At 43.2% G+C, this 27987-nt stretch overlaps 1 protein-coding gene across 1 annotated transcript; it reads right to left on the bottom strand.

The window, feature by feature from the left end:
• Positions 1–136: 136 nt before the first annotated feature.
• PURG (purine rich element binding protein G) lies at positions 137–27987 on the bottom strand. Its single transcript, XM_082247823.1, has 3 exons — positions 27581–27987; positions 6188–6251; positions 137–2735 (listed from the first exon to the last, which is right to left on the bottom strand). The coding sequence occupies exon 3, from the start codon at positions 2715–2717 to the stop codon at positions 1743–1745; it is 975 nt and encodes a 324-aa protein (XP_082103949.1). The 5' UTR covers positions 2718–2735; positions 6188–6251; positions 27581–27987; the 3' UTR covers positions 137–1742.

Below are 27987 nucleotides of genomic sequence, written 5' to 3'. Positions count from 1 at the left end.
TACAAGCATTTCAGACATTTTTTAACAAAAAAAATATATCATTAAAACAAGTGATCACTTAAAAAGACAGCAAACATATAGAGACTAATGTGAGGATAAAGTGATGATGTGCTTTGGTGCAGACGTCAACATTTTTATAATTTAACTGAACATATTTTGTAATTTAATATGGAGGTCACTGAACAAGAATTGGAATGAGAAATGCCATTTCCTGACAGACAAAAGGAAATGCCATTTGTTGACAAAGGAATTACAGTTACCATGAATGTGGGATATACATGGCAAAATGACCTGTTGTTACATTCGTACATCCAGTTAGCCATGTGAACATGTTCTTTGTTACTACAGGCACAGTGATTAGCAGCAACAGCGTTCAGTGATACTTACTGTATACCCCACTTATAATCTTTACTAAAGGTAACTCTATAGGTATGCTCAACATGCATAACTATGATATACATACAATTTGCAATTAACTAAACACTAACGGTGTATAGCTATATATAGATATATTTATAGATATATATATATGTATTTTTTTTTCTTTAAATAAAAATAAAACTATTCAGTGCTTGTACACCAACATACAAAGTCAGCAACCCTTGTGCAAAACAATACGCAAGTAAGGGCAGATTTGGTATGGTTCGGTTGTCCGTTGTTATGAATGAGAACCCTATGCCACTATTCAGTTGGGACAAAGGTTTTCTATTTAAGCATCCACATTTTCTTTGCTAAGAGATGCTGCATAAACATTTCAGTCAAACGACATCTAATTAAAAGAATACTTGAACATTCATCAGGTTTTTTTTTTTCCCCATTGTGACCAAATACACACGCACACAGGAAAGAAGACAGGGAAAAGAGTATTTAAACTTACAGTATAAACAAACTTCCATGGAACAACAGGCCTATACAGAGGTGCACCATTATATATATATATATATTTAGAGAAAGAGAGAGATATATTCATATATAAAATAGCTGTGATGGGAGAAGTTTTGTTAAAAGGCATAACTGAACACTCTTTTACCTTTTTAAATTGCTACTTGTTCATCCCATACTTCTTTCGGTGCAGCTATTTGTGTTGGTTTTTAACAGTTTTAAATCTTGAGATGTAGAAATCCTTGGCTGGAAACAGTGTAAACAGTTAACACACACTGTCAGCTTCCTTTCTACTCTTTGTCACTGATGGTTCCCGTGTCCGATAAACATTCAGAACTCCAACAGTAGAGCTCTGCAAACATGTAAATGCATTTCATATACATTCACAGTAATAAATGCCCTGTAAATAAGCTTGGCAGAACTTTTGTTTTTATCAAATCAAAATGCACAGAAAGAAAAAAAAAAAAAAATGTTTTAGATAATATTTCTCATGTGTATAATATATCTATACATCTATAAAAGTAGAAATATAGATATATGTAATTAGCTTTGATAGTGCAATTCAAGTCTTACCTAAGGTATCTTAAATGTTGAACTTTGTGCTGATCAAAAACATACTTGAATAGTCTTGAATTATTGAAGCAGCTCCAAGGGAGGCTGGTACGCTTGTAAGAGTATTTGTGTTGTAGATAAACCTAAATACCAGACTCTTGACGTATTATTTTTGTCCAAAGGTATTCTGCTAAAAAATAAAGGAGTTAACAGAAAATGAAAAATAGGGAAATCTTCTAAAATACTATAGCATTTGTCTTCAATAAAAAGCTTCAATTATTTTGTATGATGTTCCATTGGCATTTGATCTACTCAGGACACTCTTGCTCTTCACTACTGTCCACACGTACATCCATTCTCTTTTCTTTATGGCTATTGTAAATTTTTCTCATTTCTTCTTCATATTTGATAAAATTGTCACCAAACCTCGTCCATACTTTGTAAGGAACAGTAATAGTGTTGCGGTAGGGTGGTCTAACCTCACTTACCCTTAGGAATATGCCATAACGGTTGGAACCAACATCAAAGTAGAACCTTTTGTTGTCCACTCTGAATGATGTTCCTTCTGGAAGCTCAGGGGGTTCATCTGCACCACCTCTTCGTTCTTCTATGTCACCTTCGCCATAGTCTTCAATAAGCTGAACCAGAGCATCCCTAAATTCAATCATACCCTGGGCTGGCAGAACAATAGTCTGCTCCTGACCCAGACTTTGGCCAAAGTAGCCAATCATTCCAGGCCCTCTGGTCATAGTTTGTCTGATTCTTAAAAAACGTCCACGCTGGTTTTCTTTAAGGTCTAGATAATATTTTCTGTTGTCTCGTTCAATATATTCAGTCTTCAGAACACTGTGTGTTGTAGGTTCTTCTGATCCAACAGACCCTGAAGGTGATACTGGATGTGGTCTCCTCCTGGAATCATGCTCTTTTTCACTTCCATGGTCACTGCGTTGGGAATGACTGCTTCGAAGACCCAGGTGAGCATAATGCTCAATGAAATCACCCAAACAATCTTTTAACTCAGCAGCAACGGACAAAGATAAAGTCAGTTTACTTTTTCTGATGTTATCCTGTCGCCCTCTACCAATCCACACTTCTGCAATCTTCAAAAAACGGCCTCGAGCACTCTGCTTAACATCCAAATAAAATCTCTTTTTCTGAATGTCTACTCTCTTAGATGCCAATTCCTGTATCTCTAAATTCTGGGAGGAGGGGTAGTTGTATTGTTGAGGGTAAATATTTCTGCTCATGCTTGCACCTTCTCTTTGGCCTCTTCCTCGCTCCATGTTTATTCTCTTAAACAACTGTAAAAAGAAAGTAATAAAAGATATAACAGATTAAAACACTAGGAAAATAAACACCCTGTAGAAAACCCTGGTATGTGGTTACCTACTACTTTATGTGCATGAAAGCAACTTCAAAGGCAACTATCCTTTTTAGGTTTCAAGTGTGATATGTTTTCACTAAACCCACATCATAAATAAATGATATGAATAAATGCTTTATTATATACTGTTCATACTCGCTTAGCCACTATGAGGTTTGTTTTCTGTGTCCTGCAAAAAAACTGGTTGATCCTGCTGCTCTCTATCTCCACCTTCTGTTCCTGTCCCCAATTCAGCAAGGGATTTTGCAGTTGTAGTGGCAACTCTGCACATGCTGATTTTTCAGCGAATTTCTATGCTGAGCATTTCCTCCCTATCACATCTGAGCAGCCCATGTGACTATACACATTGGTAAATGGCTGGCCACTTCCTCCCTCCATCCTCCACCATACCCACTAACCAGCTAAACACAATGGGGGCGGGATATTACATGTAGATTAATAGAGGCTTTACCTTCCTCTTATTCTAGGAGACAGGGTGGAGGGCCGTGACACAGCCTGTGACTGGCAGAAATCTGCCCACACCAGGTTCTTGCCAAAACATAATAAAGATTTAATTTCAAATATATATTTGTATGACAATTTAAAACAGTTTATTGACAATTATTTTTACCCTTTATCTCATTTATTAATTTTTATTTGAAAATGTGACGAGCAGCAGAGGATCAGAAGCTAAGCCTGCCTCTGCTTTCCAGCAGACAGGCCGGGAGAGATCTGGGTCATGTGACAGCTGTATTTGCATAAGTAAAATGGTACTTTTTTTTTTTAAATTAAAATAAATTACAGTACAGAAATAGCAGGGACAATGTAAATTGAACAGTATGTGTTTAGTATAAACTTAACCGCTTTCAGACTGCCCGCCGCAGACATACTGCGGCAGGCTGGCCCTCCTGCGCGAACTGCCGTAGGTATATGTCGGTCGCGCGCCTGCAGCTAGGGGGCGCGCTTCTAGAGGCAGCGCAATCCCGCCTCCTACTCAGCAGCGGGGAATCTGATGCACAGGGGAGGCGGCTCTGATTGCTGCCTGAAACCCGCGATCGTTCCCCCCCCCCCCCCCCGTGAGTGAAGAACGAACAGCTGTTGTAAACACAGCTGACCGTTCTCTCTGGAATGATCACAGAGTGCCTGTGATCCTTCTATATAGGATCACAGGTCTCGGTGATCATTTCACAAGCCACGCCCCCATACAGTTCGAAACACGCCCCTAGGTACACATTTAATCCTTTGATTGCCCCTGGGTAATCCCTTCCCTGCCAATGGCATTATTACAGTAACAGAGCATATTTTTAGCACTAATTACTGTAGAAATGTTACTGGTACCCTAAAAGTGTCAAAAATGTCAGTTTAGGGGTCCGATCTATCCGCTGCAATGTCGCAGTCCCGCAAAAAATTGCAGATCACCGTCATTACTACTAAAAAAAAAAAAAAAAAAACAAAATAAAAATGACATAAATTTTTCCCATAGTTAGTAGACGCAATAACCTTTGTGCAAACCAATCAAAATATGCTCATTGCGATTTTTTTTTACCAAAAATATGTAGCAGACAACAAATTGGTCTAAAATGTTAAAAAATGTTGATTTTTAAATTTTTTTTTTTTGGGAATGTTTTTGGGGAAATTGGCCTAGAAGAAAAAAATGTATGATATAAAAGGGAATGTTATATAGCAGAATGTGCAATTATTGTTTTGTTTTTCAGAATTGTTGCTCTATTTTTGTTTATAGTGCAAAAAAAAACAAAAAAAAAAAAAAACGCAGAGGTGATCAAATACCACCAAACGAAAGCTCTATTTGTGGGAAAAAAGTACATTAATTTTATTTAGATACAGCGTTGCACGACCGCAAAATTTTCCGTTAAAGTAACGCAGTGCCGAATCGCAAACAATGGCCTGGTCATTAAGGGGGGAAATCCTTCTGGTCCAGAGGTGGTTAATGTAGACTTATTAATGTGGGCTAATATAGTTAAAAAAGCAAAACAAAGAACTTGTTTCTATATAGAATTGGAAATAACTCGTACACAAGGTAGCCATACCTGTTCAATAGAGAAAACCAAAGATGATTTGGCTTATAAGCAGTATATTTTATTTATTAAGCTGATATGCTAGCCTAGTGCACAGTAGTTGACTACTGCAGGGGGAACTTACCCCATCTGTTGCAAAACTCCAATATCCCAATGACTGATAAGATTCCTGTAGTATGCAAGCGGTAAATACATACTACAGAATTTCATCCGGGGTGGAGGAAGCTAAATTCTACTTCTTTTTAGTTAGTTCTTGGGGAAAAGGAGATCAGTATATGCATTTTTTTTTTTTAAGAAGGCCTCACACTAAAAGTGGAAAACTTGAACGGTCTTGGAGTAATACTAGAACACATGGGGCGTAGTGCATCTGTGCATAGTAAAGAATCAGCTTCTAGGTTTTATTATAGAAGCTTAACTGAACAAGCTGAAGTTAGAAGCGGATTGGTTACTATACACAGCTGCATCAGATTCTTTGTGATCCAATATTAGTAAATCTCCCCCATGCTCTCCAAATAAAACACCTTACCCCTTTAAGTATCTAACAATTGTCAACACTTTTTGGTACTATAAAAATTCTGGAGCAAAAGTGGATCCAAAATAATTGATTGCATTGCGATAACTAACAGTACTGTTCTGCCCCCTGGATCTTCTTGTATGATATAATATTCCTAACTTTCACATGAATTGAAAACTTAATTACAGACACACTTAAAATACAGCACAAATATGAACCATATGCCCTGATATTTAAAGTGGAGTTTCACCCTAAAATACAACTTTTCGCCATCTTCTTCCTCTCTGTCACCTGTAAAACAATTGGATAATCGAACATTTTTTTTCTTTACTTACCTTGTTTTAGAAGAAAATATACTCACCTTACTTCCGGTTCCTCTCTCTTCGGCCGTGGCCAGCGCCGTTACTTCCTGCTTGCATTGATTCCTGGCAGCTGAACCCCATCGCTCCCAGGAATCAATGCGCCTGCACCGGCCCCGCTTGTCACTTCCGATGCAGGCACGTCATTTACTGCTAAATAGCTTCTGGGCATGCCCAGAAGCTGTGCAGGAATGACGTGCCTGCACCGGACATGACGTGCTGTGCCGGTGCAGGGCATTCTGGGACGAAGAGGACGCGCTGGCTTCAGCTGCCCACATCTGAGATGGCAGCGCTGGAGAAGAAATTTTCAAGGTAAGTATTTCTTCTTAAAAGGTAAGTGCGACCTGGGACAGTTCAGAGGCTATCCATTGTGGAATGTACTAGCCCTGACTGTCCCGGGGGTATTTTTATTAAAAAAACTTTCCGAGGGTGGAACTCCGCTTTAACCTACAAGCAAAGGTAATTGCACACAAAGACTCACCTGTGCCCAAGCAAAGATATCATCAAGGTCTTTCAGTACCTCCTCAACACCAGAGTTGCAGCTCCTATTGGGGAAAATGAAATAATAAAACTCTCTCCCATAAATAGAAAAACATGACTGTTACACCTTTACTTCACACAATTAAAATATGCTATTGGAAACACTGCAAACAAAAAAAATAAAAATAAAAAACTTAAGCCACACATTACAGAGGACACTGAAAAAGCAACCGTGCTGAATGCTTTTTTCTCGTCAGTCTTTACACAGGAAAGGGAGGGGTACACTGACCATGACTGTATGGTTAGTAGTAATACACAGGACTTGCCACTATGGTTAACAGAGGGTGAAATCAGGGAAAGGCTGGATAAACTTAACACAAACAAATCACCAGGCCCGGATGGCGTACATCCGAGAGTACAAGGAACTCAGTAAGGTTATATCTAGACCACTGTTCCGGATCTTTGCTGACCGTATTAGGACAGGAGATGTACCAGGGGAGTGGAGGAAAGCAAACGTGATTCCGATATTCAAAAAGGGTCAGAGACATATACCGGGAAATTACAGGCCTGTCAGTCTGACATCAGTAGTATGTAAACTTCTGGAGGGGATGATAAGGGACTATATCATAGAGTTTGCTAAAGACAACAGCATCATCAGCAGTAACCAGCATGGGTTTACAAATGGGCGTTCTTGTCAAACCAATCTCTTAACATTCTACGAGGAGGTGAGCTGTGAGCTAGATAGGGGCAGACCAGTGGATGTGTTGTACTTAGATTTCGCTAAGGCGTTTGATACAGTTCCCCATAAGCGCTAAATTTATAAAATAAGGTCTGCAGGTATCGACAGCAGGGTATGCTCTTGGATACGGAACTGGCTAAAAGGGCGTGTCCAAAGGGTGGTAATAAACAGCGCATACTCAGACTGGTCTGAGGTAGTAAGCGGGGTCCCCCAAGGCTCAGTCCTGGGACCAAGCTTGTTCAATTTATTCATAAACAGCATTGAGGACGGGATCAGTAGTTCGATATCAGTTTTTGCAGATATCCTACAGGATGACCTGGACAAAATAACGGAGTGGGCAACGACTTGGCAAATGAGGTTTAACGTGGAGAAGTGTAAGGTTTTGCACTTGGGGACTAAAAACATAAAAGCACAATACACATTAGGAGGGGAACCCTTGGGGGAATCAAAAATGGAGAAAGATCTGGGAGTCTTGGTTGATGATAGATTAGGCAACAGCATGCAATGTCAAGTGGCAGCTGCCAAGGCCAGCAGAATATTAGCATGCATAAAGAAAGGGATGTATTCCAGAGATAAGTCTATAATCCTACCCCTTTATAAAACTCTGGTCCGACCGCATCTGGAGTATTCTGTCCAGTTCTGGTCGCCAGTCCTCAGGAGGGATGTGTTGGAGCTGGAGAGAGTCCAGAGAAGGGCAACTAAACTAATTAGGGGATTGGAGGACCTTAATTATGAAGAGCGTCTGCAAACGCTTGATTTATTCTCCCTGGAGAAGAGACGCCTGAGGGGGGACATGATAGCAATTTTTAAATATCTCAATGGGGATCTCAGCTTAGAAAAAAAGCTGTTCAGTCGAAGGGATTGCATGAGGACTCGGGGGCATACAATGCGATTAGAGGAGAAGCGTTTTAACCTCAGGCAACGTGGGGGGTTCTTTACGGTTAAGGCTACAAGATTGTGGAATTCTCTACCACAAGAGGTGGTTTCTGCGGGTAGTATGGTGGCTTTCAAAAGACTCTTAGACGTACATCTCAAGGATCAGAACATTCAGGGGTATGTGAGATGATTGCAGCCACACACCTACACAGGTTGAACTGGATGGATTGTTGTCTTTATTCAACCTCACCTACTATGTTACACATGGGAGATTGCCATTCACCTTCTGGAAATGCTAATTTACTGGCTGTCATACCAATGATTTGGCATTACGTTGAGTTTAGGTTTGCTTTAACTGACACCCTTCACTGGTGCACTTAGTACACGTGTCAACAGGCTATTTGGCTTCTCTCTCCATACAAGTCTATAGGAAAGCAAAAAGCAGCTTAAATTAAACTTAAAAAAATCACTGCCAGCCCCTCTCTTTTATGAATCCATCCATAAACTGTGTAAGTGTTAGTGTAAAACAATGCCTCTAAATACCTTATCTCTGATCTTTTATGGCAGGTCACGTGACCTCCTGCTGTTCCCCTCTGAACCAAGGGCTACAGTGGGAGGGGCCAAGAGCCCCTCTGACGTTAGTCCGGGGAGGTCACGTTATCGCTTTGCTGTCCACTTAGCCCCCCCCCCGCTGTCGCCTTTAGATCAGAGGAGGAGAGCAGCCGGAACTAACACAGTTTAGAATGGCTTCATAAAAGAGAGGGGCTGGCAGTAATATTTCTTTAACTTTACTATTAATAGCAGCAGGAGGAGGAGAGGGAAGGGGTGGCTTGCTCGCTCGCACACACATGCGAGCTGACAGGCAGGCAGGCAGGGAGGGAGGGGGAGAGAGGAGAGCAGTGGGATGATTTAGGCATGTTAATGGACCACGGTAATCAGGAATCAGCAGCCATGATTACAGTGGTCAGCACACCAAGGGGGACACAGGAACAGACAGGATCAACCAGTTTTTTTCCCCAGGTTAGACAGCACAGCATAGCCTGCTATAAGGGAACAGGATCTCTTTTTTAGGGCTATACACAGCATAACCTGCTATAAGGGAACAGGATCTCTTTTTTTAGGGTTATAACCACTTTTAAGTAGGTGAAATGCAGGTCATAAGGAGGTAAACTGCAGGTCGAATGCACCTGCAATGATCTCAGAAGGGTCTCACGGTGATATCAAAAACACTTTGCATGTGCTGCCCAAGTCCTTCAATTCTAGCCCTACTCATCTTTCTTTTGCTCCCTTGACACTGGTTTCCCATTTAAAACTCTCAGTTGCTAATGGGTGCTTACAGAAGGCAGCAGTTAAGTGAACTTGCTACTTGGCCCTGCAAGGACATAGTGGAGGGTCACTTTGAAGGGGAGCAGGTCACCAATGCACATATGTAATAATCCAAATCTCCACTCTTGAAAACATAATATAGCAGCCTTGATTGTAAGGGATTACATTATGTCTGATTGTTCACTGGTAGCTTCTCTTTGTCACAACGGAAGTGGCAAGTTGAATTTTATGTTTCCACAAAGACCGTGCTATATTCATATATTAATTATAACATACTGTATAAACAAATAATCCATAAAACTGCCCTATATCAAAAAGGTGAAGGATTACATGAAAGACTTTGTTAATCGTTACCGTTAATCTTCCTATAGTGTATGTCAAGTCAAAAACGTTATACTTAGTTTTAGATAGAGTGGGTAAGTGTTAGAACCCCTGTCTGGTTTTTACTGCTAGGTTACCATCTCAATAAGAGAGATTTACCCTTCTAGCCTAACAAAGCTTTACCAAAACAGGAAGTGAGGGGAACTCTCCACAGCATTAAATACCAAATTTATTCATTTTTGTAGATTAGGAGGAAGACCAGAACCCCTGTAAAAGCCTAACTCCAGCCTTTATTTTCTGTTTGGTAGGACTGCTGTCTGTGAGGGGAAATCTCTCTAACAAATTCCCAGATAGCAGTAAAAGCCCAAAATAAACAACCAGCATTCCTTAACCCCTTGGAGCCTAAGCCTTTTTCTGACATTTGTTGCTTACAAGTTAAAATCAGTATTATTTGCTAGAAAATTACTTAGAACCTCCAAACATTATTTTATGTCACACGGTATTTGCACAGCGGTCTTTTAAATGCAGTTTTTTGGGAAGAAATACATTTTCATGAATAAAAAAAGAAAAAAACAGTAGCACATTTTTTTGGTATAATGTGAAAGATGATGTTACTCTGAGTAAATAGATACCGAACATGTCATGCTTTAAAATTGCGCACACTCGTGGAATGGCAACAAATTTTGGGACTTAAAAAATCTCCATAGGTGACGCTTTAAAAAATGTTAACGGTTACCCGTTTAGAGTTACAGAGGAGGTCTTGTGCTAGAAATATTGCTGAAATTTTGCTCTCTTCTGCGAGCGAGCACCGAAGAATGGGATGCTTTAAAAAAATTGTTCTTATTTTTTTTTAAACTATTAAAAAAAAGAAAAAAAAATTTGATCACTTTTATTGCTGTCACAAGGAATGTAAAAAATGAGTAATAGGCAGTGATAGGTGCTCTTTATGGAGGGATCTGGGGTCTAAAAGACCCTAAATCCCTCCTCTTAAAAGCATTCAAAAACGGAAAGCTGGCTGTTTTGAATACTGTCTTTTTTTCTTCTCAAATCTGGCGCCTTTAAGGCTTCAGTACCTGGAAGTGATGTCATGACATTGCTTCTGGGTTTTTACATTGGAGACCCGATTAGAGCCGAATTCGGCTTTGTTCGGGTCTTTGTCCAGCTTGACATGCAGGCTGGTCGCTCGGGAGATCCAGGTGAGCGGAGCTTCGGAAGACAGCGGGAGGGAGGGCACCCCCCCCACTCATTGTAATGAGCGTATCGGCTGTCGTTACAGATTGTCAGCTCCAAACAACAGCCTGCAGCTAGAGGCATCACCCCGGTACAACCACCTGAAGCTGAGTCCGCATATGTGAGTTCCGTCCGCGCTAAAGTGACTAACCAATACATTGCTGTTTGCAAATGGTTCACCAGGATTAGGGCTGAAGCTGTCTGCAGATAAAACAGGGTGCCGTGTCGTGGCTCTGCAGCTTACACATGCGTTTGCAAATGCGTGTCAACTAAACCCCTGTTCTTCATGAGACAGGTCTACTTGGTTGGTGGAAGACTGGAGGGCGAGTACATCAGACTGGGGGCTGGCTGGCTTCCATGCACCTCTCTTAATCCTTTTCAATTCGTTGCTGCTGGTGTCTCATTTAAAGTCCCACATAGTCGAAGCCGTCAGCCATAACCCTAGTACCCATGACCCCGCTGACGAAGTCTATGACGCAACGCGTACAGGGGAGGAGCCTGCACGTCATCACGTCGATTCCCGGAGACCACAGGCAGCGTTTGATGCTATGATAAGTCCGCACTGCTGAAGTGCTTTGAAATGTAAGTGCGATTTCACCATTTAGGATTTAATAAATAGCCTTAAAATCAGAGAGCACTAGATCTTGCTTTTATTTTTTCCACACCGATGCCATATAAACCTGGAGGGACTATCAGGAGGCGGTGATGGGAAGGCAAACCAGACTGCAGTGATTATCCCAGAGTGTGTATTGACTCTCAGGAGTCTGTTCCTAAGGTGAGCTGCTAATCTGTCACTAGTCACTAGGAGCACCTGGAGTGAAGCATGCAGCACTTTTGATCACGTTTGTGGATGAAGATTGTTTGATTTTCTTTCAGTCACTATTTTCACTGAGGATTGGGACTATAAGCCCCCGTTCACATAGAGGCGACCTGTGAGGCGACCTGGTCGCCTCACAGGTCGCCTTCCATAGGGAAGCTGCGGACCCGTTCTAATAGGAGCGACACAAGTCGCTCCGACTTAGAAAAAGGGTCCGGAGCTTCTTTGGGGCGACCAGGAGGCGACCGCCATAGACTTCAATGTTATGAAGTCCGTGGCGGCCGCTCCGAGGTCGCGGCGGGCTGCTCGCACCGCGATCTCGGAGGTCGCCACCCGAAGTCGGATTGCCCCTATGTGAACGGGGGCTTAATATTATTGATTTTATAATCACGGCTCAGAAATTGATTTATCACTTTAGTATCACAGTTGATGGACTGATTTAGAGTTATTGTGATAACATTTTGTACACCAAACATATTTATTTATTTATCTCCAATGAAAGACTTGGCGCAGCAATATTATTTTCTTTAAGTTTTCACAGGTGTTTTTGTGTTTGGCACTGATTGTTTGCAGCCTTGTGCACAAGAATCTTGATTGATTCTTTTTTTCTGTTGAATGTGGGCTTGCGTTGATTATTTTTGATTTACATAACCCTAGTATATTTTTTCTTTTGAAAGCATTCCGAGCAGCTCATGAGCCGGAGGGGACTCCCCCGCCCCAGTTTCTAAGGCTTACCATTTTTACTGCGGCGCCCAAGACATTATCGAATGATGCGGCCGGCTGGTCACAGAGGCAATGAAAAGTCTAGATAGTCTTTGATCGCCTCTATGGCCTTGGAGGACTGGAGTGACATCACTTCGGGCCCATGGTGGAAGAATTTTTTTTCTTTTAAGCAAAAGATCAAAAATGTTTTTTTTTTAATCTTTTGCTTTTAAAAGGGTAAAGTAGAGATATGGGGTCTTTCTGACCCCAGATCTCTCCATGAAGAAGAGGACCTGTCATTCTTATTTCTATTACAAGGGATGTTTATATTCCTTGTAATAAGAATACAAGTGACAGTAGAAATGAAAAGGGACAGTGTAAAAATAACTTGCTTGCTGAAGAAGCCCAGTAGAGGGTGTAACGCGTACAGGGGAGATGAGCCATTACGTTTTTTCGTTAATGTCAGCGAGATGAGCTGATGACATGCATGGTTTTTACATATTGTTGTGAGTATTTTGAATCCCTATGTTAAGTTTTATATAATAAATATTCAAAGCAGATGGTTTTCCCTTATTTTATGGCCGCAGGTTGCAAGATTTACAGATACCCTGTGGAGGAGTACCACCATGACATCCGGTGAGACATTCTAACAGGCGATTGTGACTCTGTAGTGGGGTCATTATCTGGAGGTGAGCAGGCATTTCAATAGGTGGTGGTCACTGAATTCTCTGGATCACAATATTTCTTAGAATATTAATTTAAATTGTCACTGAGTTACACAGCGGTGGAAATTATACACTGGGACTTTGTTTTTCAGCATTTTGATTGTAATTTATATGGGTTGTGCTACAGTGAACACACTCAGTTACAGTTACAGGTGAACACACTCTGATAGGTGTTGGCAGCAATCACTATCAGGCCTCAGTGTAAGGCCATTGTATATCATTTTACACAGTTTCTCCAATATTGCGCTGGTTAAATATTGTTTCACAATAGGGCTGCAACGGCGCGTCGACTACGCAAAAATCGTCGACGTGCGTGAAAGGCGTTGACGCGTCAACGCGTGACGTCACACGCCCCCTGGCCGGACTCGCCTCCCAAAGATACGGCCGGTTGTTTCAACTTGCCGAAAATTTCAACCATATACGTCACTTCCCCTGCGAGTACGAGACTTCCAATAAGACTTCAATTGCAATGCCCCGATGCCCGTGCACAGTGGAGAACACTGTGCACGACAGTTGGATTTTTTGGCAAGATGTTTCCGCAGCGCCGCTTTAAGCATTGCCGGCCGGACAGAGATCTCAACCTCCTCCCCAGCAGTTGATCAGGCAGTGTTTGGGGACACTCGCTCCTACTCCTGCAGAGGCTCACATTTTAAATGAGCTGGACTCTGGGAGAGGGTGCAGCTGGCCTCGGAGGTGATGGTGCCAGGCCCATCTTCTAGTGCAGGTGCGAGGCTAAAGCTGCATAGAGAGATTCTGTGAGAGGCAGGAGCAGACTGTGGAGGATTCCAGGTTGTGAATGTACAGCAGGTTATGCTCCTCTTACATCAACAAATCTGGTAAGCAGCAAAGTGTGACCATATGGGGACGCCAAGTTTTCCTCGATTTCAGTTAAGGGTGGAGGTAAGATTGATTGGGGCCGCTGCAGGCTGATCCCTCCCACTGTCCCACACAGACGAGATGTCACGCGCCACTCCAGCAGCAGCATGTGATCGCAGGTGAGCCTGAGGGGTCTGCACTGGGAGGGGGGGCTTACCAAATGGTCTGTAGGTGGGAGGGCTTACTGTGGGATCTGTACTGGGAGGGGGCTTACTGAGCGGTCTGTACTGGGAGGGGGGGGGGGCTTACTGAGGGGTCTGTACTGGGAGGGGGGGGGGCTTACTGAGGGGTCTGTACTGGGAGGGGGGGGGGCTTACTGAGGGGTCTGTACTGGGAGGGGGGGCTTACTGAGGGGTCTGTACTGGGAGGGGGGGCCTGTACTGAGAGGGGGGCTTACGGAGGGGTCTGTACTGAGAGGGGGGCTTACTGAGGGGTCTGTACTGAGAGGGGGGCTTACTGAGGGGTCTGTACTGAGAGGGGGGCTTACTGAGGGGTCTGTACTGAGAGGGGGGCTTACTGAGGGGTCTGTACTGAGAGGGGGGCTTACTGAGGGGTCTGTACTGAGAGGGGGGCTTACTGAGGGGTCTGTACTGAGAGGGGGGCTTACTGAGGGGTCTGTACTGAGAGGGGGGCTTACTGAGGGGTCTGTACTGAGAGGGGGGCTTACTGAGGGGGTCTGTATTAATTACAGGATTAATTAGCTAATCAAAAAAACACTCAATTAAGCAAACAAAATAGAAAAAAAATAATCGTTAGATTAGTCGACTAATCGTAAAAATAATCAATAGATTAGTCGACAGACAAATTAATCGTTAGTTGCAGCCCTATTTCACAAAGAATAAAAAAACATTTTTTTTTTTTTTAAAAGCGCCTCATATTCCCCCCGTGCTCACGCACAGAAGCGCACACATACATAGGAAGTGCACGTATATGTACACTGTGTTTGCATCACACGTGAGATATTGTCATGAGTGTTAGAGCAAAAGCAATATTTATAGCACTAGACCCCTAACTCTAAAAAACTAACCTGTAAAAATGTTTAAAGCGTTGCCTATAGCGATTTTTTAACTACCGTAGTTTGTTACCATTCCACAAGCGTGTGCAATTTTAAAGCGTGACATGTCCGGTATCAATTTATTCAGTGTAACATCATCTTTCATATTTACCAAAAAAGTTGAGGTATATATGGAGTTTGTTTTTTTAAAATGCATTTAAGTGTATTTTTTCCAAAAAAATTGCATTTGAAAAACTGCTCCGCAAATACCGCGTGACATATAAAATTGCAATGATCGCTATTTTATTCCCAAGGGTATCTGCTAAAAAAAATATACTGTTTAGGGGTTCTAAGTAATTTTGTAGCAAATATTAAACTATTAAACAAAAAGTGCCAGAAAATGCTTGGTCTTCAAGTGGTTAAACACCATGCAATGAAAGGAGAGGTGTTAGTATCATATATTTGCAAATCTATGTGCAAGCCACTCTGCCTCACCAAGTCCCTATACACAATTTGGTCCCTAACTCTAGAATAACAAAGCACTTACTCTGGAGCATACACAGCAATAAATAGATTAAATGCATGCATGCCTGGAGGTAACTAATTCTTGGGAAAAAGAAAAAAAGGCGCAGAGACACACCAGGGGCCCAGTACATGAGAGCACAGCACAAAGGCAGCTGAAGGCTTCCGGCATGTCTCAGCAATCAATAACTGGCTTTTTAAAGCAGGTGCATGTTACCACTACACCTACTAGTCCTTTAGCAAAGCACCTAAGATGGGTGTTTTTAGTCTAGAGCATGGGTCTCAAACTGGCGGCCCTCCAGCTGTTGCGGAACAACAAGTCCCATCATGCCTCTGCCTATGGGAGTCATGCTTGTAACTATCAGCCTTGCAATGCCTCATGGGAATTGTAGTTCTTCAACAGCTGCAGGGCCACCAGTTTGAGACCCCTGGTCTCCAAACTTTCTAAACAAAGGGCCACTTTACTGTCCTTCAGACTTTCTGGGAGCTGGAATGTGGCCATTGTGAATAGAAAATGCTTTGGCGTCAATGGGAGTATACAATTCTTAATCATTGGTATTAGTGGGAGGAATAGTGCCAACTCTTGGCTGCAAGGGAAGCAATAGTGCCCTATCATTTCGTCAGTGGGCAGAACGGTGCTCCATTGTTGAGTAAGTCTGAAGAACAGTTTCTTGCATCAGGAGGTAGAATAGTGATGATCATTGATATTAGGGGAAGGAATAGTGCTCAATCATTGGTGTCAGTGGAAGGAATGGTGGCTCATTTTTGGTGTCCAAAGGTCGGATAAAGGCAAGCAAAGGGCCGCAGTTTGGAGACCATTGGTCTAGAGTTAGGGACCATACTACAAAGGGGCCTTAACGAGGCAGAGTGCTTCTACGTAGATTTGCAAATATGCCCTACTAAAAAATTTAATATATCAAATTTCTTCATAAATTTAGGCCAGTATGTATTCTGCTACATACATTTTTGGTAAAAAAAAAAAAATCCCAATAAGCGTATATTGAGTGGTTTGCACAAAAGTTATAGCGTCTACAAACTATGAGATTTTTTTTTTATTCATTTTTTTTTTTAATAGTAATGACAGCAATCAGCGACTTATAGCAGGACGGCAATATTTCTGCGGACAATTTGGACACTTAAGGCCCGTACACACGTACCGATTGTCGGCCTGTTAGTATGATGCTTCCGACAACCGACTGCGACTTTTCGGCCCAAACAAAATCTGGTGTGCAGGCTATAAAATTTTTGTAGGCCAACAAAGAGCGGCCGATTGTTCGTCAGTCAGTACAGATTTCGGCCGACAAAAAGCAGATGAGCAAGACTGGGCATGCTCAGAGAAGAAAAAACACACGGAAAGTTAACCATCACATGACATCACTTCTGCAGTCGGTTGTTGTTGGCTGACAAAATTCGTGTGCAGTCTTAAGAACTTTTCAACCTACACGACAGCACCGGACAAAAAAGACGGCCGACAATCGGTACGTGTGTACGGGACTTAACTGACACTTTGTGGGGACCAGTACCATTACTACAGTGATCAGTGCTAAAAAAATTACACTGTACTAATAACACTGGCTTGGAAGGGGTTAACATCAGAGGCCATCAAAGGGTTAAAGGTGTGCCTATCTAAACTGTTGGAGGTGCTGTTCTGCCTCTCTCCATGATCATCGGCAGGTGCAAGCGGATTTTATTTCCACAGTACCCGCCACTGGGTTCCCACTGTGTGTGATCAAAGTGGGAGCGAGCCACTGGCGGAGCGTATCCTACCGGGAAGAGCCTGATCACATAAGTGATCTGGCGCACAGGTGCCGCCCTGTAGCAGTAGGAGTGCTATGGGGTGGACCTGAAGTGGTTTTAAATAATAAAATGATGCACTTCTGAAACGTTATTTCAGCACAACGAACAGGAATCGGTAAATAAACTGTACTCTGTGCAACCCAAGTTGTAAAAACGTATGATATTAAACTGTAGAATTAGCACAAAATTTCTGACCTTGCAACCAAACTTTATGTTTGGATAGGCTGCACATAGGACAGAATTTTTCTGTTTCCAGCTGCTTTACTAATGCAACAGACTGCCATTCATCATTTTCAAACAACTTTCTTTTGTTTATCTGCAAAAAAAAATGCTGAGCATTGCAGGAATGAGGGAAACTATTCTGGCTCTACTGGTGGAGTCTGAGTGGGCTGTGAAGCATTTACATCAAGTTTTTTTGTTTCCTGGCAAGATTCAGGGCTCATTCAGAGCCCTGTATAGCATGAGGAGCCTTTTAGCTTTGTGTACTGGTGTGTAGGCAGCCACTAAAAGTAAATTACACACAGGCTCTGCCTGTAACACACTTCCTGTCTTAGGCTGGGTTCACACTTGTGCAATCACACACAGACATCGCATGTGATTCGCCCTGCATTGCCGTGCAGATCACATACGATGTCTGTGCCATGCAAATATAGCCATACAAACTGTAAGCTGAAATCGCATTGCATGCACACCAAAATGGTGCAGGACCCTTTTTGGTCCACATGGCTGTTCACACCTATGGGATCGGATTCCTGCACCATTTGACAGTTCGCACTGCGATCTGTAAATCAATCTGGGGGGGTGTCGTTAACTTTTTACATTGACACCCCCAGCAGTTCGCAGATGTCAGTGTGAACCAGTGTGCGATTCAGGTGCAATATGGGAACCGGCACTGAATCGCAGGATTTCCCACACTGCACCAGTGTGAACCGGTACTCAGGGTGTCTCACTTTAGATGGAGAAGCAACAGAGACACCTTTGGACAGCAGAATTGTTGGTCTGGGAAGAGGTATGTACCCCCAGGAAGACATCACCTGTGACGAAACGCGTAGGAACCAGCGTGTTGACGTCACCACGCAGACCCGGAAGGACGGGCGATATTGTTAGCCAGCTGGCTTCTTGTATCACGAGCAGTTATTACTGCATTGAATGCGAGTGCATTTTTTTTATATATCGAATCTATTAAAGTTTTTTTAAACATACTACACCATGAAGCCATTCATATGTTTTATATACTCTTTGGATGGATGGTTTTATGGCTTACAGGCGTTGATCGTTTCCGGTGGGAGATGCACTACACTAATGGTCCCGGTTTAATATACATCCCTATACCGTTACCCATCAATTGGAGTGCTTTGATTGGCCCACTGATTACCCTCATCTGGTAAGCTCACAAGTTTGGTGGTTTGTCAGACACACCGTGGAGGAATTCCTACTTGTTGCTGTGGTGGAGGACTCTATATCTACACGCCTTTGTTGCACAATTTATTTTATTTATATTCTTTGGGACACTAATTTATGGTTTTTCAACCTTTGTTTATCTCTTTTTTTTGCTAGTTGGTTACCAATTCACTAGTGTGTATATCAGTTGATACACTGTATTTTCTGTATTTGGTTTATATTATTTATTTATATATATCCTATCACTTGTAGCGCAGCTTCACTGTATACAATTTTTTGAGGTGTTATCCTACTATAAGCTGCAGCTTTTTTCTTTTGCTAGCGCGGTTAATTTTTTTTATTTATTAGTGTTAGATGAACTAGTATATTTAGATGGACTTGACTAAGAAAGTGGAATTCCGGCCAACACTTTTTAAATAGTTACAGCAAATTTTTTTTTCTTCCAGTTTCTAAAAATGGTTTTACATGAATAAAAACTGAGCATTGTAAGCACTCCTGTCAGTGTTAAAGTAGAACTAAAGATGAAAGTACTTACTTTAGTTCCAAGGGTCCGATGCCCCTGAAGTCCCCTGGCATCTTCTGGGTGCAGGCCTTTGGCCATTTTGATTGGCCGGCACACAACGATGTCACTCCCGTGCAAGGGCAGGAGTACAGTTATCCCGGCACACAGGCACTGTGCTGGAATGTAAACTGAGTTGTGCATGTGCAACTCAGTGTACATTCTACAGATTCTGAATGGGCAGGTAAGTAAATGTTATTGTGGCCAATGTTGGAAACACAGACTTGATAGAAGTGATCCCTTAACAAAGCCTTCACCTCCACACAATCACCCAGTGAGATGTGTATAAATACCGCTTACCAGATCCACTGGACCCCTTAATTACAGGAGGTCAAAACACGCTGTGTAATCACATCAACAACTTGTACATCCCATTTCCATAGGTATGGATACAGCGCCCAGAACGATGCCGCAATCAGGAAGCCAAGCCATGAATAGGGACATAAAAAACGCCCTCATGGTGCAATAATTCTTAATAAATCCATTTATTTAAAACATATTGCACCTACTACAAGGTTGTAGGTAGAACGCCTTCAAAGTAAAAATCGTTGGCTGGGAATAGGAGACGCCGCTCCACGCTGCGCTCCTCAGACCTGGAAGTGTATGGTCTCACGTTCCCGACGTACGTTTCGTCAGTCACAGCTGACGTCATCAGGGATCAACTGTAATTAAGGGGTCCAGTGGATCTGGTAAGCGGTATTTATACACATCTCACTGGGTGATCGTGTGGAGGTGAAGGCTTTGTTAAGGGATCACTTCTATCAAGTCTGTGTTTCCAACATTGGCCATTCTGATTGACCCAATTGCTTTGAACACCAGAGACTTTATTTGCACGATTTTTATTGTATGATGTTATTTGATTTATGTTGATTTGTCGAGCGCTACTATCTTCCTTTTTTCACTACTACCACGTATATTCACATTTATGTAGCAGCTGACATTGTGGAAGAAATTCCACTCCATATCACGATTTTTTACATATATATATTTTAATCCTTTTGCGCAGTTTTAGTATTTATACTTTTTCTTCAAGTAAATGTTATTGCAGAAGCGACATTGCTTGCTCACAATTCTTTTTTTTTTTTCTAAAGTTACTTTAGTTAAGCTTTAAATGGTTCGTCTTAACCCTCTAACTGCCACTTTAGCTGGACAGCCAGTCCTGTTAAGGAAGTAAAAAAATAACACAGACTTACTGGTCAGATTAACAGTTTAAAAAATACACCAAAAAGAAAAAAGCAAACTGATGCAACCAACACATTTAAAGCTGAACTATACTCCTGTACTTTACAGCCAAGGAAGCTATCATCTTTGTCTCTTTTTGATCTTCAGTTACATAACTGATCACATGGTGATCATGGTGTTGCACATGTGATCAGTTATGACACCAACCATTTGATGGCTTGATAAATCGATTGGGAGCGAATGTGAAAGTTATCATTAATGCCATGTCTTGACTGTTTGGGCAAACAGTTAAATCAATGGAAACAAAAGTTTAACAAATAGTGTAGGGCTTACCAATCATGAATGTGGTGCTGCATGAGTTTTAATCCTTTATTTTTATCTAATGATTGACCAGCGGCACACTTCTTGTCTTATGGTTGCTATGTTCAGTCCTCCACTGTATCTATGGAGAAGCAACATAGTCACCTTTGGACAGCTAAATTGTCAGTCAGGAGTGAGAGTAATGTTAGCTGGATTAGAGGATTTTTGGATGGACTTTTTATGCGTGATAAACAATTTAAAGCCAAACTCCAGCTATAATAGTAAATTAATAGTTTTTTTTTGCCTTTTTGGGATTAAGTGTTTACCTAAATAAATACAAACTGACCACTGTAAGCATCCCTGTCTATGGTAAATGGTTGTTTCTCATCCCTCTAACTCTCACTAGACAGTTTGGTCTGCTAAAGGAAGCTGAAAAACAAGTGACTTACTGGCTGGACAACCAGGTAATAAACTATGATATAGGGGGATTCAGAAAAACAAAGACAGCACTGTCACTGCTACTGAAAGATGGTATTATACATGTTATTTATTATTTTTGCTATTTACACTTTATATTTTTGTTTAAGTCCCGGTTCACACTACCGCGACTTGTCAGCCTGACAAGTCGCGGTCCATTCTGTGCTACGGGAACCGTTCTAATAGGAGCGACTCAAGTCTGTACTACTTCGGGGCGACATCGGAGCAACTTGCATTAACTTCCATTATGTGAAGTCCGTGCAAGTCGCGCCGCAATCGCGGTGCACGCGACTTCACAGGTCGCCCCCGAAGTCGGATCACCATAGTGTGAACCGACACTTATACTGCAGGTGCATGGTATACCATGGCAAGCCAAATACAATAATCCATTTTTTTAAAATTATTATTACTGAGGATTATTAACCACTTGCCGACCAGTCACGTTGACTGTACTGCGGCAAAGTGGCTCGTTCCCGTCCAGCGACGTAGACCTACGTCGCTGGACTCCTCCCCTTGTGGGCGCCGTGTGCGCGCGCCGCTGGAAGCTCGCTCCTGCTGTATTCAGTCACAGCGGGAGTCAGGCCAGGGGAGGAGCTCTTCCCCGATTGTCGGGGAATCAAGTCTGGAGATCCGCCCGCTTGTGTAAACAAAGCGGGCGGATCTCCTAAGTGACAGACAGGGTCAGATTGCAGGGTTCAGCATAGCTGGACATGCGATCTGTCCCTGTGTCACTCAGTCACCTCCCCCCACACACATTAGTAAGCACCAGGCATACATTAACCCCTCCCTCTCCAATAAAATTAACCCCTTCCCTGCCAGTGTCATTTTTACAGTAACAGTGCATATGTATAGCACTGATTACTGTAGTAATGTCACTGGTACCCCCAAAAGTGTCAAAAATGTCAGTCAGGGGTCTGATCTGTCCGCCGCAATGTCGCAGTCCCGCAAAAAAAAAAAAATTGCAGATCGCCGCCATTACTCGTTAAAAAAAAAAAAAAAAAAAAAAAAAAACACCAAAAATGACAGAAATATTTCAATTAGTTAGTAAACGCAATAACTTTTTCGCAAACCAATGAAAATACGCTTATTGTGATTTTTTTTACCAAACATAGGTAGCAGAAACAAATTGGCCAAAAATTTTGATTTTTACATTTTTTTGGGGGAATTTCATACAAAAAAATTTGAAAAATAGTTATTTTTTCAAAATTTACGCTCTTTTTTTGTTTATAGCGCAAAAAGTAAAAATTGCACAGGTGAACAAATACCACCAAAAGAAAGCTCTGTTTGTGGGAAAAAAAGGACGTAAATTTTGTTTGGGTACGGCTTTGCACAACCGCGCAATTGTCAGTTAAAAGTCGCACAGTGCCGAATCGCATAAAGTGGCCTGGACGTAAGACAGCAAAATCCTCCGGTGGTAAAGTGGTTAACCAAGGACACCCAACTAAGTCTTGAATAGAGTTTATCTTCCAATGACCTGTGCTGTGCTTTCTACGGTGCTGAAAAATCAAACACCATAATAAATTATATGACTTTGCTGATGACTATTAACCATGACACAAGTCTTGAGTGGAGTTTATCTTTCAATTTCCCGTGCTGTCCATGGTCCTGGAAAGCCTGATACTATAATAAATTATATAGTGTTACTAATAGCAATCTTAAAGTGTTACTAAACCCACAACAGTAAAATCAGTCTGTATTTGCAGTAAAGCATGCTTGTTATACTCACTGTTGAACCTAAGGGAAATAATCCTCTGCATTGTGTAAAAAGGCTGTTTGATTCTGTCTTCTCTGATCCTCCCCTTCTTTCACAGTCCCGAAATCATCTCCTAAAAGAACAGAGCCTTGGGGGCAAGCTGCCCATGCTCAGTTTGGTGTCTATTGCTAGAGAGTTTTTTTTTTCTTTGGGAGAGTGCATGTGATCAACATAGGGCCAATCAGCACTGTCCTGACAGAGGGTCAGAGGACCTGCAGCTTCATAGGACAGTCAGAGTTGAATGAAAATGCTTCCTACGAGCTTTAACCAGACTCTGATAGAAGTCACAAGACTGCAATTTACTGTTGACGAGAAAAGGTATTTTGCAGTTTATTTTAACTAAATCTATTTCCATGTTCTGTGTACTGTGGGAAACCAGATATAGTAAATGCAGTGTCCTGGGTTTATTTACACTAACCACGAGATCCAGCCACGTTTATCTATCTTTTCATCCTACTGTGTTGTCAATTGTGCTGGAAAGCCAAATCAATGAGACAGCATTGTAAAGCGGAGTTCCAGCCGTAATTTTATTTTTTTAAAGACACCCGAGATGTTCTTCTTACCAAGACCCCGTTCACACTGGGGCGACGCTACTTGCCGGGTGACCTCACAGGTCGCGGTGCGCAGCTCGCACCGCGACCTCGGAGCGGCCGGCACGCACTTCATATCATTGAAGTCAATGCAGGTCGCCCCAAAGAAGCTCCGGACCCTTTTTCTAAGTCGGAGCGACTTGTGTCGCTCCTATTAGAACCGGTCCACAGCTACTCTATGGCAGGCGACCTACGGCGACCTGTCAGGCGACCAGGTCGCCCCAGTGTGAACGGAGTCTAAATGTTAAAAAGCTAATTATCTAAAAGGTCGCTGTAGTATTGCAGTATTTAAAAAAAAAACAACCTTTATATTCGCCTGGCAGCGCGCTCCCATTTTAATTGGGGGCATGTGAAGCCCACAAGTGTTTTCTTCTGGGAATAGGTGCTGCCGGTTACCCAGCATGCACCTCCCGAACTCACTCCTGCGCATAAGACACAAGGTGCAGTGCACTAGTGTGTCTCTGGTTGCCATCACAACGGAATGACGTCCCCAGCACATCACAAAGCTAAATCTTACATGGTCTGATGTCCTTGTGGATATTTACATATCCAAGTGCATTAATCCTCTTGTAAATATGCACATAGATCACCGCTCTAGCCGCTTCCGCCACTGCCTCTTCTATAGGCAAAAGAGTGACAATGGCACCTGGTTGGCTTTTTTAAAAATGGAGCTTAGCATCGTCTTGCATTGCATCATTTCCTGTTTGGAAATAACGCAATGCTAATAAGCGGCGATGCCTAAGCAGGAAGAAGAAGAAGAATTCACCATGGAAACAAGGTAAACAAAGCTAGAAAAAAAAAAAAAAAAAAACACCCAATGTTGTTTTAACTTGCTGGATTAAAGCAATTGATGCAATTGTGGGTGGAACTCTGCTTTAATGCCTAGATAAGCATGACACCAAACCAAAACTTACCAAGTCAACAGTTTCCAAAAACAGTTACATTTAAGGCTCGTTCACACCATACCTGCATTAAACCCCATCGGAAAACAGCACAGATTTCACTTGCAGAGACTCACATTAGTTTTCATGTACCCTGACATCAGTTTTCATGTGCGTCAGTTATGTGCCCTGTTCAAACCAATGTTGATTTAAATTAAGTTTTTTTTCTGTGCACAAAATTGCACACACGTTGCAGATTCCTGCACAGAAAAAAATCAGCACATTGTGGTGTGTACAGGGCACACAGAGAACCATTCTTTTCTTTGACCCTTGCAAAATGCATGCAGAAAAACTAACGTCTCTGCACCATGGTGTGAACGGAGCCTTAAAGCGAAAATAAACTCATCGATTTAACGGATTCAAAAAAAGAGTTTAATTGCAGGCATGGCAGGAATGTAACTGTCAACAATTGCTTGCGCTTTTAACTAAACGGTCAAATTATCAAATGGCTGGTGTTATAAGTGTTCACATGTTCAGCACCATGGCAGTTGCAGTTCAATCAGAGGCAAAGATGGCAGCTTCTTTGGCTGAAAAACGATAGTAGAGTTTAGTTTCAAATTAAAGCGGAGTTCCACCCAAAAGTGGAACTTCCGCTTTAGGTATTCTAACCCCCTGACATGCCACATTTGGCATGTCATTTTTTTTGGGGGGGGAGCGGGTACCTAGTTTTGACGGGTACCCGCTCCCACTTCCACTCGGAGCGCCGCGGCGCCCTGAACGGAAGTTCTCCTCTCCCCCTCCCTCCCTGCAATCTTCTGGGACATGTCAGAGGTCCCAAAAGATTGCCGGCCAATCAAGACGCGCAGAGCGACTCGCGCATGCACAGTGGGTACCCGGCTGTGAAGCCGCAAACTGTCACAGCCGGGTGCCCACAGCAGTGATGCCGGTGCCGAGGGAGAGGATCGAGGCTTCGGGCGGCCGCATCGCTGGACCGTTGGACAGGTGAGTGAAATGGCTGGAACTCCGCTTTAAAGTGGAACTTCCCCCTCATATGCTTCCTCCCCCCCTCCGGTGCAACATTTGGCACCTTTCGGGGGTATCTGAAGTTTGCCCCCCCCCTCTCCTTCCTCTGCTGCCAAGCCAATTAGAAAGCACAGCAAGCTTTGCAGTAGGGCAGTGTTCTCCTACCCCCGGGCCGCGGATAAAACGGTACCGCGCCTCCCGAGGAACTTTAAATTATTTTACTGTCTCGCCGCAGTGGCGGCCGGTGTGTTGGGGGCGCCTACCCATTGTGTGACAATAGCGAATGAAAATTCGCTATCGTCACACGGATCCTCCTCCTGGCCAATCAGGAAGCGGGTCCTCCTGCTTCCTTGATTGGCCGAAAGGCAAACCCCATGCCATTGGCTGAGGCGGGAGGACTCGAGGAGATGCCAGGGGACTGAGGAGAAGCGGGGGGGCATCTCTGTATTGAAAGGGGGGCACCCTGGCATCTCTGCATTGAAAGGGCGTGCACCCTGGCATCTCTGCATTGAAAGGGTGGGCACCCTCGCATCTCTGCATTGAAAGGGCGGGCACCCTCGCATCTCTGCATTGAAAGGGCGGGCACCCTCGCATCTCTGCATTGAAAGGGCGGGCACCCTCGCATCTCTGCATTGAAGGGGGGCACAATTCAATTAAAATTATTAAATCAAAACAAGCGGGCCACGTAAAAATCAAACATTTACCGGTTTGCGGCGATAAAAAGGTTGGGGAGCACTGCAGTAGGAAACCAGCTGCAAAGCCAAAAGGCTTAACTGCCAGTTTATCTTACCTTGAATGGCGGCAAGGGCACCCGAGAGACGATCAGGAAATCGGCTTTGTGTGCGAACATCCTGGGAACCCTGGACAGGTAAGTCCTAATTTTAAAAGTCAGCAGCTACAGTATTTCTAACTGCTGACTTTTCATTTTTTCATGGGGGGCAGAACGTACGTGGTGACTGCTAACTGTTTCAGTTATGTTTATGTTAGCTCCTAACTGATCCGTTAAACCATGAGGTCATAGCTGATCAGCGGTGATGAGCCCAGGTGTGTTCAGATTCTAGTTTGAACCTACCTAAGCAGGCTTGCCAGGAAGCTGTCACAGTACTGTGACTGCAGCCGGTGCATTTCCTGTCCCGCAGTCACACATGCAATGGGCATATATATGTGTACCTGCTAAAGCCGGTAATATCTGGGACTCTTCCCAATTGGCCCAGTGCAGTGACAGCTTCCTCAGATGGGTTTGGACTAGAATCTGATTACACCTGAGCCCATCCCTACGGATAACGCGCACCATGGCAACTGCAGATCATAAAGGGGTTAGGATGGCAGCTTCTTTGGCTATACAGAATAGGAGGGTGTAGATCTGCTTTAAAGAGTTTATTTCTTCCACCGTTCAGGGTTTACTAAAGATGCGTGTATAAAATAAATTGTTTTTATTTTCAAAAGAGCGGGTTTCATTTTTATTTTGTTATATCTGACGGATTTCCTGCAGCCTCTTCCTGTGTACCAGCACTCGCTCTAGTGATGCCTGTGGGTCATCGCTTACATCTGCCTTCCTGTGCATAGACAATTGTAACAAGGTGACAACGCAAGAGAGCAACTGGAAGACAGGGACAGCGGGTTGTCAACCTGCAACAGCACATGCCTGAACAAGGACCCCTTATGGCGGGATCACAGCTACTATTTTAATAGCTGTTGGTTTAAAAGGGCGTTAACGCTTTTAGGAGATTTTAGTGGTTGGATTGACATCTACTTTTTTTTTTGTAAGAAACAGGGGAGGGGGGCATCCTTGTATGGTACAACAGCCCACAGCCATCACTCTGGCTTACATCAGACATCACATCTGCTAACTCAGGGTAAATGCACGGTACAATTTTGCAACTGCATTCTATAAATAGGACAAAAGAAGAAAAAAGCACCGTGGCAATTGTACGCTGCGCTTGCAGCATTAACTGGATGTGCAGATCAAGCCTAGGATTTACCCTCTGCACTGAAATCCTATGGAAATGGCCAGGATGCATGTGTGATCAAACCTATAGCAGCCCATTTCAAGGTGTAGAAAGCATAGGAGGGCATGCATCCATGATGAATGTCATGTATTGGGTAAGGGAAGGCAGCAGAGACTGCTAAATGTTCCAGCCATCCTTTCCTGACCTTGCAGCTTTCCCTATCAGGATAGCAGAGAGCTACAGACAGCCTGGCAGAGGGGGGAGGGGAGGGTGACAGGTCCCTGCACCATGTCTGTCCTGTCACAGGCTTCCATGCATAGCAGCCGTGCACAGCAGGAGAGGCCTCTTACTCACTGTTACATTGCAGGCCTCCCCGCTCCTCGGTTCAGCCTGGACACCAGCGCTCCTCCTGTTTTCATGGCCGTCCAGGAATGATTTCTCCATCTGCGCGTTGGCGCAGAATGACGTCACCAGCACGGAGCGGCAAGGTCCTGGAGACAAGCCTGACAGGGCGGAAGCTGTCTACACTCTCGGACGGGATTGTGGGGGAGACGGCTTGGACCAATCACAAGGCCGACTAGAGTGCGGGCGGAAGAGTTCTCCCTTGTCAGCTTCAGCTGAGCGGGTGACGGCGCGCCGACTGAACGTGCCTGGCTGTTCGGGCTCAGTGTATGGGGATATGTGTTGTTGGGGGGCTTAGTATGCCCGGCTGTTGTCCTACTCCTTCCCGGAAAGTTCTAATAGACGTACAGTGACGTTTG

The sequence above is a fragment of the Pelophylax lessonae genome (genome assembly GCF_965119305.1).
Source record: "Pelophylax lessonae genome assembly, chromosome: 1".
Taxonomy (NCBI): domain Eukaryota; kingdom Metazoa; phylum Chordata; class Amphibia; order Anura; family Ranidae; genus Pelophylax; species Pelophylax lessonae.
The sequence above is the reverse complement of the archived record's forward strand: the minus strand, read 5'-3'. Positions and strand labels throughout refer to the sequence as shown.

Bases quoted from the DNA above. Each gene is read 5' to 3' on its own strand.
- PURG (XM_082247823.1), bottom strand. From the start codon at position 2,717: ATGGAGCGAGGAAGAGGCCAAAGAGAAGGTGCAAGCATGAGCAGAAAT.